At 38.5% G+C, this 12,821-nt stretch overlaps 1 protein-coding gene across 1 annotated transcript in view; it reads left to right on the top strand.

Annotated features, from left to right (window-relative positions):
• LOC148052391 (von Willebrand factor D and EGF domain-containing protein-like) overlaps positions 1–7,170 on the top strand; it is a 188,148-nt gene extending 180,978 nt beyond the window's left edge. Inside the window, exon 29 of the mRNA XM_087731996.1 lies at positions 7,074–7,170. Coding sequence (XP_087588122.1) covers positions 7,074–7,088 — 15 coding nt within the window. The 3' untranslated portion in view covers positions 7,089–7,170. The remainder of the gene's footprint in view (positions 1–7,073) is intronic.
• Positions 7,171–12,821: the final 5,651 nt, after the last annotated feature.

The raw sequence follows: 12,821 nt of genomic DNA, 5'->3' as shown, positions 1-12,821 counted from the left end.
CAAACACCCAAACCATTTTACATGTTTGTCAAGGGCCACTTTTTTAAGCCCCACTCATTTCCCATAACTCAAACACTATCACACTCAGATGTCCTGACCGGCCCCATCTCCAGCTTTCAGAAAGGCAGGTTGCCCTGTCATTTATCTATAATGAAAGGCTAGGGGCAAAAATCAACATATTTTCACTTCAATTACATATTGCATTAAGAGAAAGCATGAAAATCTGTTCAGATAGTCACTTTATTCTGTTAATGATAATTAGATTTTAATACGAGAATTACAGTTCTGTATGGATTTTCTTAAGAAGTACATTCTCATACTAAATTACAGCTCCTACATCAATACTGAAATGCAGCTGATGTAGAAAAGATGAGTAAGTATTGTGATTTTCTATATATAAAAAATCTATTGAACAGGTTGGCTGTAGCCTAGGAAAATATGGTGGACATTTTCTCAAATAATTAACAGAAGTCATCCAAATGGAAGCAGGAATATGCCGAGATAAACTGGAGTTATTGTCTGCAGGTGTCTATATCCAGGAGACTTTCTTTTGGTAGGTCAAGAGTTGCCCTTTTTGATACAGCAGACCAAAAGATTACCAGGATTGCTTTAGAGCATTATTCTAGTTGTGAAAGTGTGAAGTATGATATTTATCATTTCACAAATGAAGTGGAACTCTGTTGCACTTAACAGAAAATATTAAATCAAAAAACCAGGCTTCCTCTTTCACATGAATAAACTATTACACAGTAAATCAGTCCTGAAAGAAAAAGAAAGTAGAAAAAGACTTTGCGTATTAGGTATGTCCAAAATGCCAAGCCATCAATGATACACGTAAACACGTGGGTCTCTCTAGCAATGATTCATCTCACACTTTTTAAGACTGTTTGAAGCACTCTTCAGTTTCATGGCTCATTCTGCAGAAATACTGATTGGCTGCACTGATATGAACATGTATTGCTTTGATGTGAAGAAGGAAACGTTCTGAATAAAAGAGAATTAACCGGCTTCCTTCAATCCGGGAGCCTTGCTGAAAGCTAGAAGCAAAGTTAGTAATAAAAACGATGGATTTAATGGTGTCTAGTTTAAATTACATGGCTTATATCATATGAAAGTAAATGAGCTACCCCTCAAAAAGAAATCAAAATTATGAGAGAGATTAAAATACAAAGCTTATTTACTAGCATGTATTAGAGTAAACTGTAAACATAGGAATTCATACCTATATTACTGTAGAAAACTTGGGACGATAGGCCTCCCAAGAGTTAATTTATCAGGATGGATCAGGTATAAGTGAATAGGCTTTTATCAACTTCTTCTCCAAACCCGTCAGTCAGGGAAACCTCACAATTTATCTAAGTCATTTATTCAAGCATTTAGCTACATTATTAGAGCACAGTTTTGTTTTCCCTAACACTGAACATAAACCCAATCTGTTGCAAGTAAAACTGATACTTCTTGGGGTAACCCTGGTGGCACAGAGAAAAGTTATCACAGTTCTTTTAGTAACATTTACATGTTTGAAGACAATTAGAGTCTCCCCTGCCTGACTTTCTCCCATTTTCCTAAGCTAAACCAACCAAGTCTCAAGCCCTGTTCTCTGTTGCTCTCCTCTAATCCCTCTCCAGTTTCTCCATATCCTTCCTGATGTGCTGTAGCTGAGTGCCGGCACGAGCCAGTGCCGAGCAACTGCCTCCCCACGTGGCTCCTGAGTCGCTGGTTAATACATTTACAGCAAGAGATTCACATTTTTCTGCGACAGCACTGCAACCTGCTCAGTCTTTTCCACAGTGTGGGTACCTTATTTCCCATTTGGCATTTGTGCAGTTGACTTTTCCTGTGTAAGCGCCATCTTTATTGTCTTTACTTAATTTTGTCTTACGCATTTCAAGCTCTTTCACCCATTTACTATAAAGATTTTTAATTCTAAGCCTGCTTGCACTGCTTCCAAGTGTGACTTTGTTCAAAAATGTGACATCTCATTGTCCAAGACATTAATACAAGTAGTGAATAGTAGAAAAATCAGGGCCTCTGGGTACCCATCTTGACAACAGACTACTGATAAAATTATTCTTTGATAATACTTTCTCAAACAAGCCTTGCTCCTTACTTATTTCATCTGAATCATACCTACTGGCATGACTGTCTGAGTCATGTCAGAAGCCTCCCTAAAGTGAAAAACGTATCTGCTCCTGGTGGCTGTTTACCGTATTATGCTTGAGGGGCTTATAAGTTGGTTGTTTAATATTTTGTGTTAGTATCTTTCCAGATACCAACTTAGTCTGAACCTTTGGCTGTCATTCCCTTGCCTTTCCTTTTTTTCTCATTTAAAAATATGTACTATGTTTATTGGGACTATTTATATCCTTTGGGAGTTCTCAAAGCAAATCACTGCTGGTTTAGAAAATGCATCTTTAAATAGGCGGGGGTAAACTCTATGAGACCCTGTTGACCTGGATAAGCTGCTTCATGTAAAGCTCCTCATATACACTATGATTTTCCATATGGTGAGTTAATGCACAGTAGATAGCATACCATAAATTCAAATCCCAGTTTATTGCCTGATCATTTAACCTTGTAAACAGGCCTTAAATCTGACTTTTCTGAATCTAAATACTCAGTTCCTTCCCTACTCCCCTTTGCATTTCTGTTCCTTTGTTAATTCTGATCATGTTAAACCTTCTGTCACGTTTAACCTTTCCGTGAAGACTGAAGAAAAGGCACTGAGCACGTTAGCCTTGCCTGTGGCATCTGCAATCTTCTCTCCTTCTAGTTAGATTTATCACTACGTTTTGCTATGGGAGTTAAAACTCATGCTTTGGTCTGTTTCTATTCTGAATCTTCAAATAATGGGAACAATACAGTAGCAGTGGCATGTAAAATTTGTCAAAAAAAACCTGGAATAAATTGGAGTGGAGCAGCCTCTTCCCTTCCCTCCGCAGCAGCTGACAAGGGATGCTCCAGGTGACTGCACCTGCAGCCAACTGAAGCTCGCCAACCTCCCTTTTCTAGGGAAGGAGATGCAATTGCCACTTGCCCAGGTTAGGAGACTGATTTCCTCCTTTTAACTTCATTTCTGGTCTTCAACTTAGTCTCACAAAATTAGAGTGAAAAAATCATTTTCAGCAGCTTTTTTTCAGAGTATAGACTGAAAACACTAAGGAGATAGATACAGGGAGCTGGAAAAAAAAGGCCTCACTGCAGAACTCCTTTTTTTTTCCACACACTAACTAGTGTCTGGAGTCTGGTTTTGCCAGTGCATTTGGAAAAGCTGGATGGCCCATATTCACTTAATCAAGTTATCCCCCTTTCTCTGCTGTAATCTCTGGTATAGTTCCTCTTTGTGCAGTTAAGATTCCTGAAGGAACAATATACATTTTCCCAAATTATTCATAATCAGTGTCCTAGTTCTCACATTTGTATCACCAAGTGATTTGCAATTCATTTTCTGACATTTTTGGTTTACTTTGTTTTGGACTTCTGCTAAACAAAGCCTGCCAACAGCATTCCTCAGAAGGCTAATGAACTTGCTAGAATAGCAATCACTCTCTTAGAAACCTTTTGCGTATTTTTAATTTGTATTGACTCTTTGAGAGATCCAGATAATTTAGCAAGTTTCATGGCAGACACGAAGACAAATGCTCCTGCTGACTTTTATATTCAAAACAGCCATTAGAGCACATTTGTCCAGGGCTGGAAGGAGCGACCCAAATAAAACAGACTAAACAGACCTCTTTTCCAGTGGAACCACAATTAAAAACTTTGGCACGAGTCCCAAAAGAGACTAAGATGATCGCTGCATCCTTTGTACAACAGGGAGATTTTCAGAAAGTTGAAATTCATATCATATCTGTTGTCCTATCTGATACCATCACGCTTTCCTTGTTTTTTTTTTTTCCTTTCTAAACGGATTAAAGTAATAGCATTAATTAAGCCAACAGAATTAATTTAAGCTAAACAATGTTATCTAGTTAGATATAAATGGTACATAATATTTACACTACAAGCTATCATGATGGTGTATTTTCCCCATAACAGTTTAAATATTAATGTGCTAAACTTGCCTGTCTGTTGAATATTTATTCTAAGACATAAAGGTACTGAGAGTTGTAGCCTGTTACAGAAAATAATAATTAAGAAAAGGTAAACCTTGTTGCAGTTTTTTTTAACACTGGTTTTTACCAGTAAATCGAACAGCAACAGGCCATTCATTCCCTATGAATGAACCCATTGACTGCCTTCCCAAGATTAAACATACTATTGATTTCAGTACAGCCTGAAAATCCAAGATGTTTTTAATAAACAATTTCTCATATTAGGCAACCCTTTGCTGCAGTTAGTGACCTTAACATCACTATTTCTTTGTTCATTTATACATCAAGAGACAGTAAACCACAAATCATGATGCTCAAGTTATACAAGCTGTATTCAGCATCTGTGAATATACAAGCTAGTCATCTGTGGAGTTTTAGGAAAAAATGGCATGCCTATTTGTAAATTATTTGACAAATAAAGGGAAGTAATATGAGATAAAAAAAGGAAAGTCAAATACAAGCAGTATCGGGCTACACATGTATGTCAGTTGGACTATTTGCTTGCTTATTACAAAGGAATGGAAGAGTAGTAAATGCTATTTAAGCAAGAAAAATTACTGTGACTTCCTCGTCATATCACTGAATACCTTCAACATGTATATTTGTTCATGTAGTCAGATTGTATTCAGAGGCTTCCTGATACACTGTAGTTAGTTCAGACCTGGAAGCATCCAAGAACTTGGGCTTCCAGGCGTGCCCAGATAAACCCAGGCAGAGATGTGCCCTACCAGGTGAACTCACCAGCTTGAGTCCCTGCTAGCCTGCAGGTCTCAACGTATGCTCCATCCTATTGATGACAAAAGCCTGCACCTGGTCCTTAAAGGATTTAAAGAACTATGGTAGTGCACAGTAAAATGAAAATCTGTAGTGTGTATGAATACTTGAACACACTTTTAATCTCAGAGAAGCTTATGAAGAAAGAAAACTTACAAAAGTGTTCATTCTGGACTTCTGCTGTTGACTTCCCTGCAACAAAAATGTATCTTCTCTTTAAGTCTAAATGGGACAGAAGAGCATTACTGATTTGGAAATTACAGTGTTTTTCTTTAGCTCTCATTAAAGTTTCATGAACACAAGAGAAACCAGTCTACTGAAAGTCCTCCCTGATATGTTTTGACTTCAACTGACACAAACCTTCAGAATGGGGTTTTGGGGTGACTGCAGACAGGTTTCTGTAACATGAATAGTTGGAAGTTTCTGCCCTCTTTGGTACTAAATATATGCTCCAACTTCCTTCACACATGTTTCTACCAAAAGAAAGCAGGACAGTGCCTTTGTAGCATTTTAAGTTTCATAATACGTCCTATTTTGTATATAAATGCACATATATACATCTGCATCCAAAGAAGGGCAACGAAGCTGGGGAAGGGTCTGGAGCACAAGTCTTATGAGGAGCGGCTGAGGGAGCTGGGGTTGTTCAGTCTGGAGAAGAGGAGGCTGAGGGGAGACCTTGTTGCTCTCTACAACTACCTGAAAGGAGGCTGGAGCGAGGTGGGGGTCGGTCTCTTCTCCCTAGTAACAAGCGATAGGACGAGATGAAATGGACACAAGTTGTGCAGGGAAGGTTTAGGTTGGATATTAAGAAAAATTTGTTCTCTGAAAGGGCAGTCAGGCACTGGCACAGGCTGCCCAGGGCAGTGGTTGAGCCTCCATCCCTGGAGGTATTCAAAAGAGATGTAGATGTGGTGCTTAGGGACATGGTTTAGTGGTGGATTTGGCAGTGCTAGGTTATAGTTGGACTTAATGATCTTAAAGGTCTTCTCCAACCTAAATGATTCTATGGTTTTATATATACATATTTACACATACAGATGCATACACATCTAAAATCCATATATATATTTTAGTATAAATGTGTATATAGATATATGGAAATACGTAATATGACACAGACACGCACATACATTTTTATTTGACCTCAGTAAATATATAGCACTCTTCCAGATATTACACACCTTTTTTCCGTGTGAAATCAAATCCTTACTGCAACTAAACCTGTCTAAATCCCAGCAGGCAATTGTAGAAGTATGCTCTCTTTTTGTGTAAAATAAATGTGCCATGTACTATTCACAAATAAACAACTGCTACCTGGATACATCACTATCAGAAACTAAGGTAAGGTATTTTAGAGTCAAACAGGGAAGTACAATTTGGATACATGATGCTAATATCAAGGTTAACCTGTCATATCAAATACAGATACATCAAGATTAAGGAGCACCTTTCTTCTTGTCCTGAATAATAAATTAATATCAACATCTTTATGTGCTTTGTAATATAGATTTCTATAAAACTGCCCTTCAAAATGGGTTCTTAAATCTATGTGCTAGCATAAAATAAAGCTTTTCATATCATCTATTATCTTGTTTTGGGATAAAGAAAATTCACTCATGTATTTAAACCAAGATGATATTCATGGACAACTTCTGCTGTATGAAAATGGGATAAGTGCACTGAAACGCTCTCAGGCAAGAAGCCAACAATCTCCATGCGTTATACATAAGTGGCAGAGTGATATTTTTAAGGCACACCTGCTTTAGATGAAAGAAATTGAATTCCAACTCCATAACTGTCAAGCGCCACCACAAATAATAGAGCCTAAGCCGAATCATTTCAGCAATATAGCTATTTTCCTGTTGAAGCGATGGAGCAGAAATCAGCCATAGCTAGATGATATCACTTTATGTGCATGCTTTGGAAACAGTTCCATTCATCATTTCACTGCTTAATCCCTTTCAAAAACATGTTCTTCATTCCCTGGTTAATAAAAACTTTGGTTACCTAAGTCAAAATTGTGGAAAAAAAAACAAAAGTGGATTGTGATTTTGCCGTAATTTCATAAAAGTTCCAAAGAAAACACAGTAACTACAATAAATCATTTCAACACTTGCACATAATATTTCTTACATGACACCACATGCATGACGCTGTTTCTCCTATAGTCCCTTAAGCAGCTGAATCCTCATTTCTTTTTTGCAGCTCCCAATAGGATGAAGATAACAGCAGGACAATGAAGACAATCATTTGGGTATTGATAATCTGGCACTGAGCACGTTTTTCATTTGGGAAGATATAGTGTGAAGAAATTGCTAGTTCTGTCCCTTTTACCCTCATATAATCACACAGAAGAATAAAAAAACCCAAACCTTCTCATACGTCAATAAACCTACATTTACGTTCAAACCTGTCTATGGCGAGGCTCAAATTCACGATCCGTGGCTGTAGTGACACCATCACAACAACTGCTCCTGACAGCAACAAGATTTTAAAATGGTACAGATCATTTCATAAAGATTTTTAGTGCCGTTAAAATTTGAAGGCACAGATAAATTTCCTCATTTCTTCCCATTTTTTTAACAGGTATGTTTACCCACAGTCTAGAGAAAAGTGAATAAATAAAATCCTACTTCTACTGAGAAATTTCAGTGACTACCAAGGGAAAGACCTCAGTAATGTTTAACTAATGCTAGCTCCAGCATGTAGTGTCTTTCCGCTGAATAACTGCTAAAGCCAAATGCTTTAGTTTTCTAAGTTGCTAATGTGTCAGCATTTATTTGTGGAGGCATCAATGCAGTACCTGGTGAAATGCTGGCTTTTAGTTGCCTCTACACCCGAGTTCTCCTTTGCCCTCTGTAATGGCTATACATTGCTCCCTGGCGAGTCAACGGTTGACACACTAAGGACACACAAGACCCCATGTAGCCATACAGCCTTAATCCCTGGAAGCATTTTGAAAAACCAGCTTTCTAATCATACAATAGGGGCTTAGTGAAATACTGGAAAATCTAGTTGCTCTCAGAAATTTGCATCTTAATCTGAAAATTCAGATTTACAGCAATCTGCCGTTGCCTCACCTACCAGGGGCCAAAAGACGAGCCGCGTGTTTCATCACAGGCAGCGGTACTGACATGGGGTGGGATGGAGCAGTGGCGGGAAACCTGGGGGAGAAGGAAGGAGTGCGAGGAAGGGAAGAAAGAAACCAATTATAAGTTCACTTGGAAAAAAAAGAGTTTTAAACTGTCACCTCAGACGGCTCAGGTTCAGTAAGGTAAATCCCAAACCACGCTCTGGGCACTCATGCTCTCCTTTCGTTTGTCTCATTGGAAGATTCAGAGCAACTATAGATCAAAATCTAGGTGCCCTGGAGAAGGAAGACAGAAGTTTTGACATTCCCTCACTCGTCCAGAAGCAACTTAGGGGAACAATGATACTAGTAAGGATTTTTTGATTGAACCTTCAGGGCTGCAACAGTAACTAGATGTAAGATTTGATCTGACCCTTACTGTCAATGTATAAGAATAAAAAATACTGACTGTGAGACCTTTGAATACTGCAAATTAAGTGTTTAAAAAAGCTTGGAAAAACTGGCGGTACTACAACTCACAGAAACATTCCTCCTCCTTTTCGCCCGGTTCCCAATAGTAGCTTTTTTCCCCACATCTAACTAATATAGCAAAATGATTTTAAATGTATCCATTCTGTTTTCCAATAAAGGATTCTCTAGTCTTTATTTCTGAAGTTTCGCCTTTCATTTTATGTTATGAACTGCTCCAACGTAAATAGTATCCCAAATGCAAAAGATTATAAAAGCAAATTACACTTGCCACTCCTTGGAAGTTTCCTACAAACACTTAGATGAAGGACCAGACTTCAAAAATACTTGCTATATTTTACTAATACATACATAACTAGATCACAGTTAGCAATGTTAATATGAAGTTAAGTTTTTAGCATTCACTTTAACAGTTCCAGGAAGACATTAATACTAAAACAGAACATTGGCACCAGAAGAGTATCTACACAATTAAATTTAGGGTGGCAATTACGCCTTTCTTGAAGTACAGCCCCAATCAATAAAAAAGATTTCTATTACCTTGCCTCCATAATGTCTGCAAGAGACAGTGCTAATGAACAAAACCCTTTGCCAAGATTGGATTTGAAAACCTAAAACAGCTTTCAACGCCTTGCAGCTTCTCACTGTATTTCTAGAAGTGACTATGTGAGACAATATACATCCCCATCTATTTTTAGACAATTAGAAAGTTATTTGACATCATTGAGGATAGTTCATGTGTGGTTATAAAACAGAAATGATTGCTACTAAATAGCAACGCTCAGGTTCCAGTGTCTGATATCAAACTACAGGCAACCTACAGTTACCGTAGTTTCACAGGTCATGTCAGTGTAACACTTCTTTTCTTGAGGATGAATTCGACACTGTTTCTTTTCTCCCGCCCGCTTCAGCACTTAACTGATTTTCTTCCACTGATTATTCAATATACTTTGCTGAAAAGTCACTAGATGTGGTGATGACTATATGCTCAGCTCGTGTCTTAAACAAGATATAGAATAATGGAAGAGAAAAATTATTCTCTAGAATTTCACAGGTGTTTTACACCTCGTTGAAAAATACTCAATTGGGATTTTTTCCTGCAAATAAAAGGTCTTAGTTTTCTAAATCTTCTCTTGTACTTATAAGCCACTTCTTCTACTTGTTATTTGTCCAAAAAGACTGCAAGGAGCTTAAGGCAGGAGTCAGTGTTACCAATTGCACTCTACCAACAAAATGTGCCAGCTCTGCATAGTTACTTGAAGTTGTAAGTTATTTAGTTGTAACTTCTGACTGTCATTTTGACTTCCAAAACTCTTTGTTTGCTGAAGACTTATTTCACAATCCTATTAAAACCCCAAATAAATTGGGCACAATATATCATGATCTCATGTTATGGGAAGAGCAAACAGAACCATCAGGCAGAAGGGGGAGTGTTTGGGTTTTTTGCTTAATGTAAACCTTTTTTAAGAGCACAGTCATTGCCAGATTTAACTCATCCATGGCTTACAATATTCATTCATGTGGATGTTTAAACATTAAGCCCCTGGCTGTATTCTTTTTGAATTTTCATTGGTTTTGTGTTGTTTTCAAGAGAAAAGATGACACTAACACTTTTTCTGCCTAGAAAGCAGGAGATTGCAATAAATAGGAGTTAATTTTTGTGCCTACTCTCTGCCCTTATTAACCCTTGCCAAAAAAATGGGGCAGGTTATACGCTTCATTGTACATATATATGTATGCACATATATGTGTATCTCCATAGTACATTAGCTGAAAACCAAGAAATTGCTATGAAGCAAAGAAAATGCTTTTAATGGAAAAACAGCCATGCTATTTGGTATTCCAGCAGGAAAAAAATACCATTTTCTTTTCATCTAAAAGGGCTTTTTTTCTCTGCTGTTAGGAAGTGCAATGTAAGTTGAAAGAAGTGCATGTACTCCCCGCAGAATGGGTAGTTAGATACAACATCTTAACTCCTTTTAGAATAAGCAGAGTTTTGCTCCAGAAACGTACGGCTTTCAGGGGCCTGCAGATGTCATTCCTTGGTTTATCCATAAACAAGTACAGCAGCAGCGGAACAGCAGAAGCCACTAATCCTGTCCTAGGGAGACCACCCGTAGGGGAGAGAAGCGTGACCTGGTCTCTATGTGTATTTAACTCTCAGCCTTGCTGCCAGAAAACCCTGTTCTGCACAGGTCACTGAAAAAACAGCAGATGATGGATTGAAATGAGTATGTTTTGGGGCTCAGTTCAAGCTGATGACACATTGAGAGGGTCTGCCAACTTGTATATCACATCCCAAATGAAAAAGACTTTGCAATACTCCATACACATAAACACACACACCTAGAATGATGCATAAAATTATTTTCACTTTAAATTATTTAACTACAAAAGCTGTAGAGCATGACATACTCTGTAGGCCTAATACTACATCTTTATGCTCAATTAATTTTTTAACATTAATAACAGTTAGAGAAGAAGCAGGACATACCAGAACATACGTGGTATGCATTACAATATGTACCTCTAAGATTACCATTTACACTTTGGCAAACTAATTCATACTCAGGAGCTCTGGGTAGGAGCTGCTACATCCAAAATTAATGTTCATTATTCAGAACAAGTTTTCGTTATGCTTGAGAACAGGAGCTCTGAATCGATCCCCTGGGCACCCACAAGGCAGGTGGAGAAAGGCAGAAGGTCTCAGCCTCACAGGACGCAGACAGACATTGCTCTCTCTTCTGTATTGCTTCCTATTTGTATCAGCTGAGATTTGGGAGCCTTGACATTGGCCAGTTTTCCCTAGGAAGAGGAACATGTGGATGCACTGTGTGACTTCTTTATATGAGCTCCAAGCCCTGCACTGTGAACAGAGGCGGGTAAGCGGCCACGCAGGAGCTCCTCCTGCAGAGGTGAAGTCAGGCTCCTGCGGCACAGCCCACGCCTGGCTTCTCTCGGTGCCTGCCTCCCTGCTCCAAGGGGATGTGTTCTGCCTCCGTGCTCCGAAACTAAGACGCAAATCATCCAGAGGTGCCTTTCTTTTCTGCCTCTGCCTGAGTCACAGGCAACTCAGTTCCAAACTAGAGGTGTTAGTTGAGCTCTTCAGAGTTCACAAAATCACTTCCTTCTCTCTCTTCCGTGCCAGAGCCAGATCTGTTATTACCTTCCCATGTGATAGATAACTCAACACCTCCCCAAACTCTGCAGCTAACCTGGCTCGGAGAAGCCCCTCTGTTAAAACTGATCAAAAAATGGAAAGTGCTTCTGAGAAAAAACCCTAACTAGACAATTTCTCAGTCTGAACCAGGAAGAACTTTTATCCTAATGATCATAATTTTGTCAAAACTTTTTGTACTAACTTTACTCTCGAAATTTTACTCTTCTGTCATGATGGTGTTCCTGATGGGATCAGCCAATTTCCCAGCTGATTTCTTTGACACCTGGTTAAGACTTTTTTTTCCCCCTCTTTAGAAGTAATTTCGATCTAGACATGTAACTTGCTGGCATTCGTACTGCAACAGGAAGATGGAAATAACTTGTGCTGAGTTTACTGAGAGAATACAGAGGCTTTTAATCAGTTTGCCTTAGAGCCACGGGAAGAAAGAAACATACTCCTGGTCTGCTCTTAAGTCCCCTCCTTTTTCCTTTCTTTTTTTTTCCCCCAAAGCAGCTTTCGGCATGCATTACCCATGACTGATTTATTAGATTGTTAGTGCTGTCAGAGTCCATGTCAGGTATAAGACAGATTTTTCATAAGGGTGCAGCAAAACTAGATTACCCTATTCAAAAGCTGCATGCCTTCTCTGTACTCCGTGCCAGGCTTCTGATAGTCAACAAAGAGTTTGTTACTAACATGGATGTCTCAGAGAAAGAAGATCCATCAAGCCTGTTTATTTCATTTTAACTAAGTCTGGGGTACCAAAAAAGAATTTCAATGGGCACAAAATGAAGCAGCCTATCTATCTGTTTAATAGCACAAGCCACTATCAACCTAATCCGTTCATTTGCCCTTTAATGCAGAGACAATTTCAAAATCTTTCTCCTGCTATTAAAACACTTTTATAAGCTTATGCCCTTATAAACCAAACAATCATTTTCCCCTCGACAGCTATGACCTGCCATCACTTTACAAGACCAGATTACTGAAGACTGGAGGTTCATGAAGGCAAGTGACATGAAGAAACAGCAGAGATTTCCTGCAGGAGATAGATAGAAATGGCCAAAGCACTATTCACACACAAAATGAAATTCAAACCTGGCTTTATTCTCTATTTCTTCATACATAACAAGACCTATTTTTGCAACTTCTACTTGGAAACACCTGAGAATAAAGACACAAGTCAAGACACAAAGAATGAGCTAAACAGAGTTGTTCTAAAGACCGTAACTAG

The sequence above is a fragment of the Nipponia nippon genome, unplaced genomic scaffold (assembly GCF_047370975.1).
Source record: "Nipponia nippon isolate SJK-2023a ecotype South Korea unplaced genomic scaffold, ASM4737097v1 scaffold_5, whole genome shotgun sequence".
In the NCBI taxonomy this organism is placed as follows: domain Eukaryota; kingdom Metazoa; phylum Chordata; class Aves; order Pelecaniformes; family Threskiornithidae; genus Nipponia; species Nipponia nippon.
Note: the sequence above shows the minus strand (reverse complement) of the source record. Positions and strands in the feature narration are given on the sequence as shown.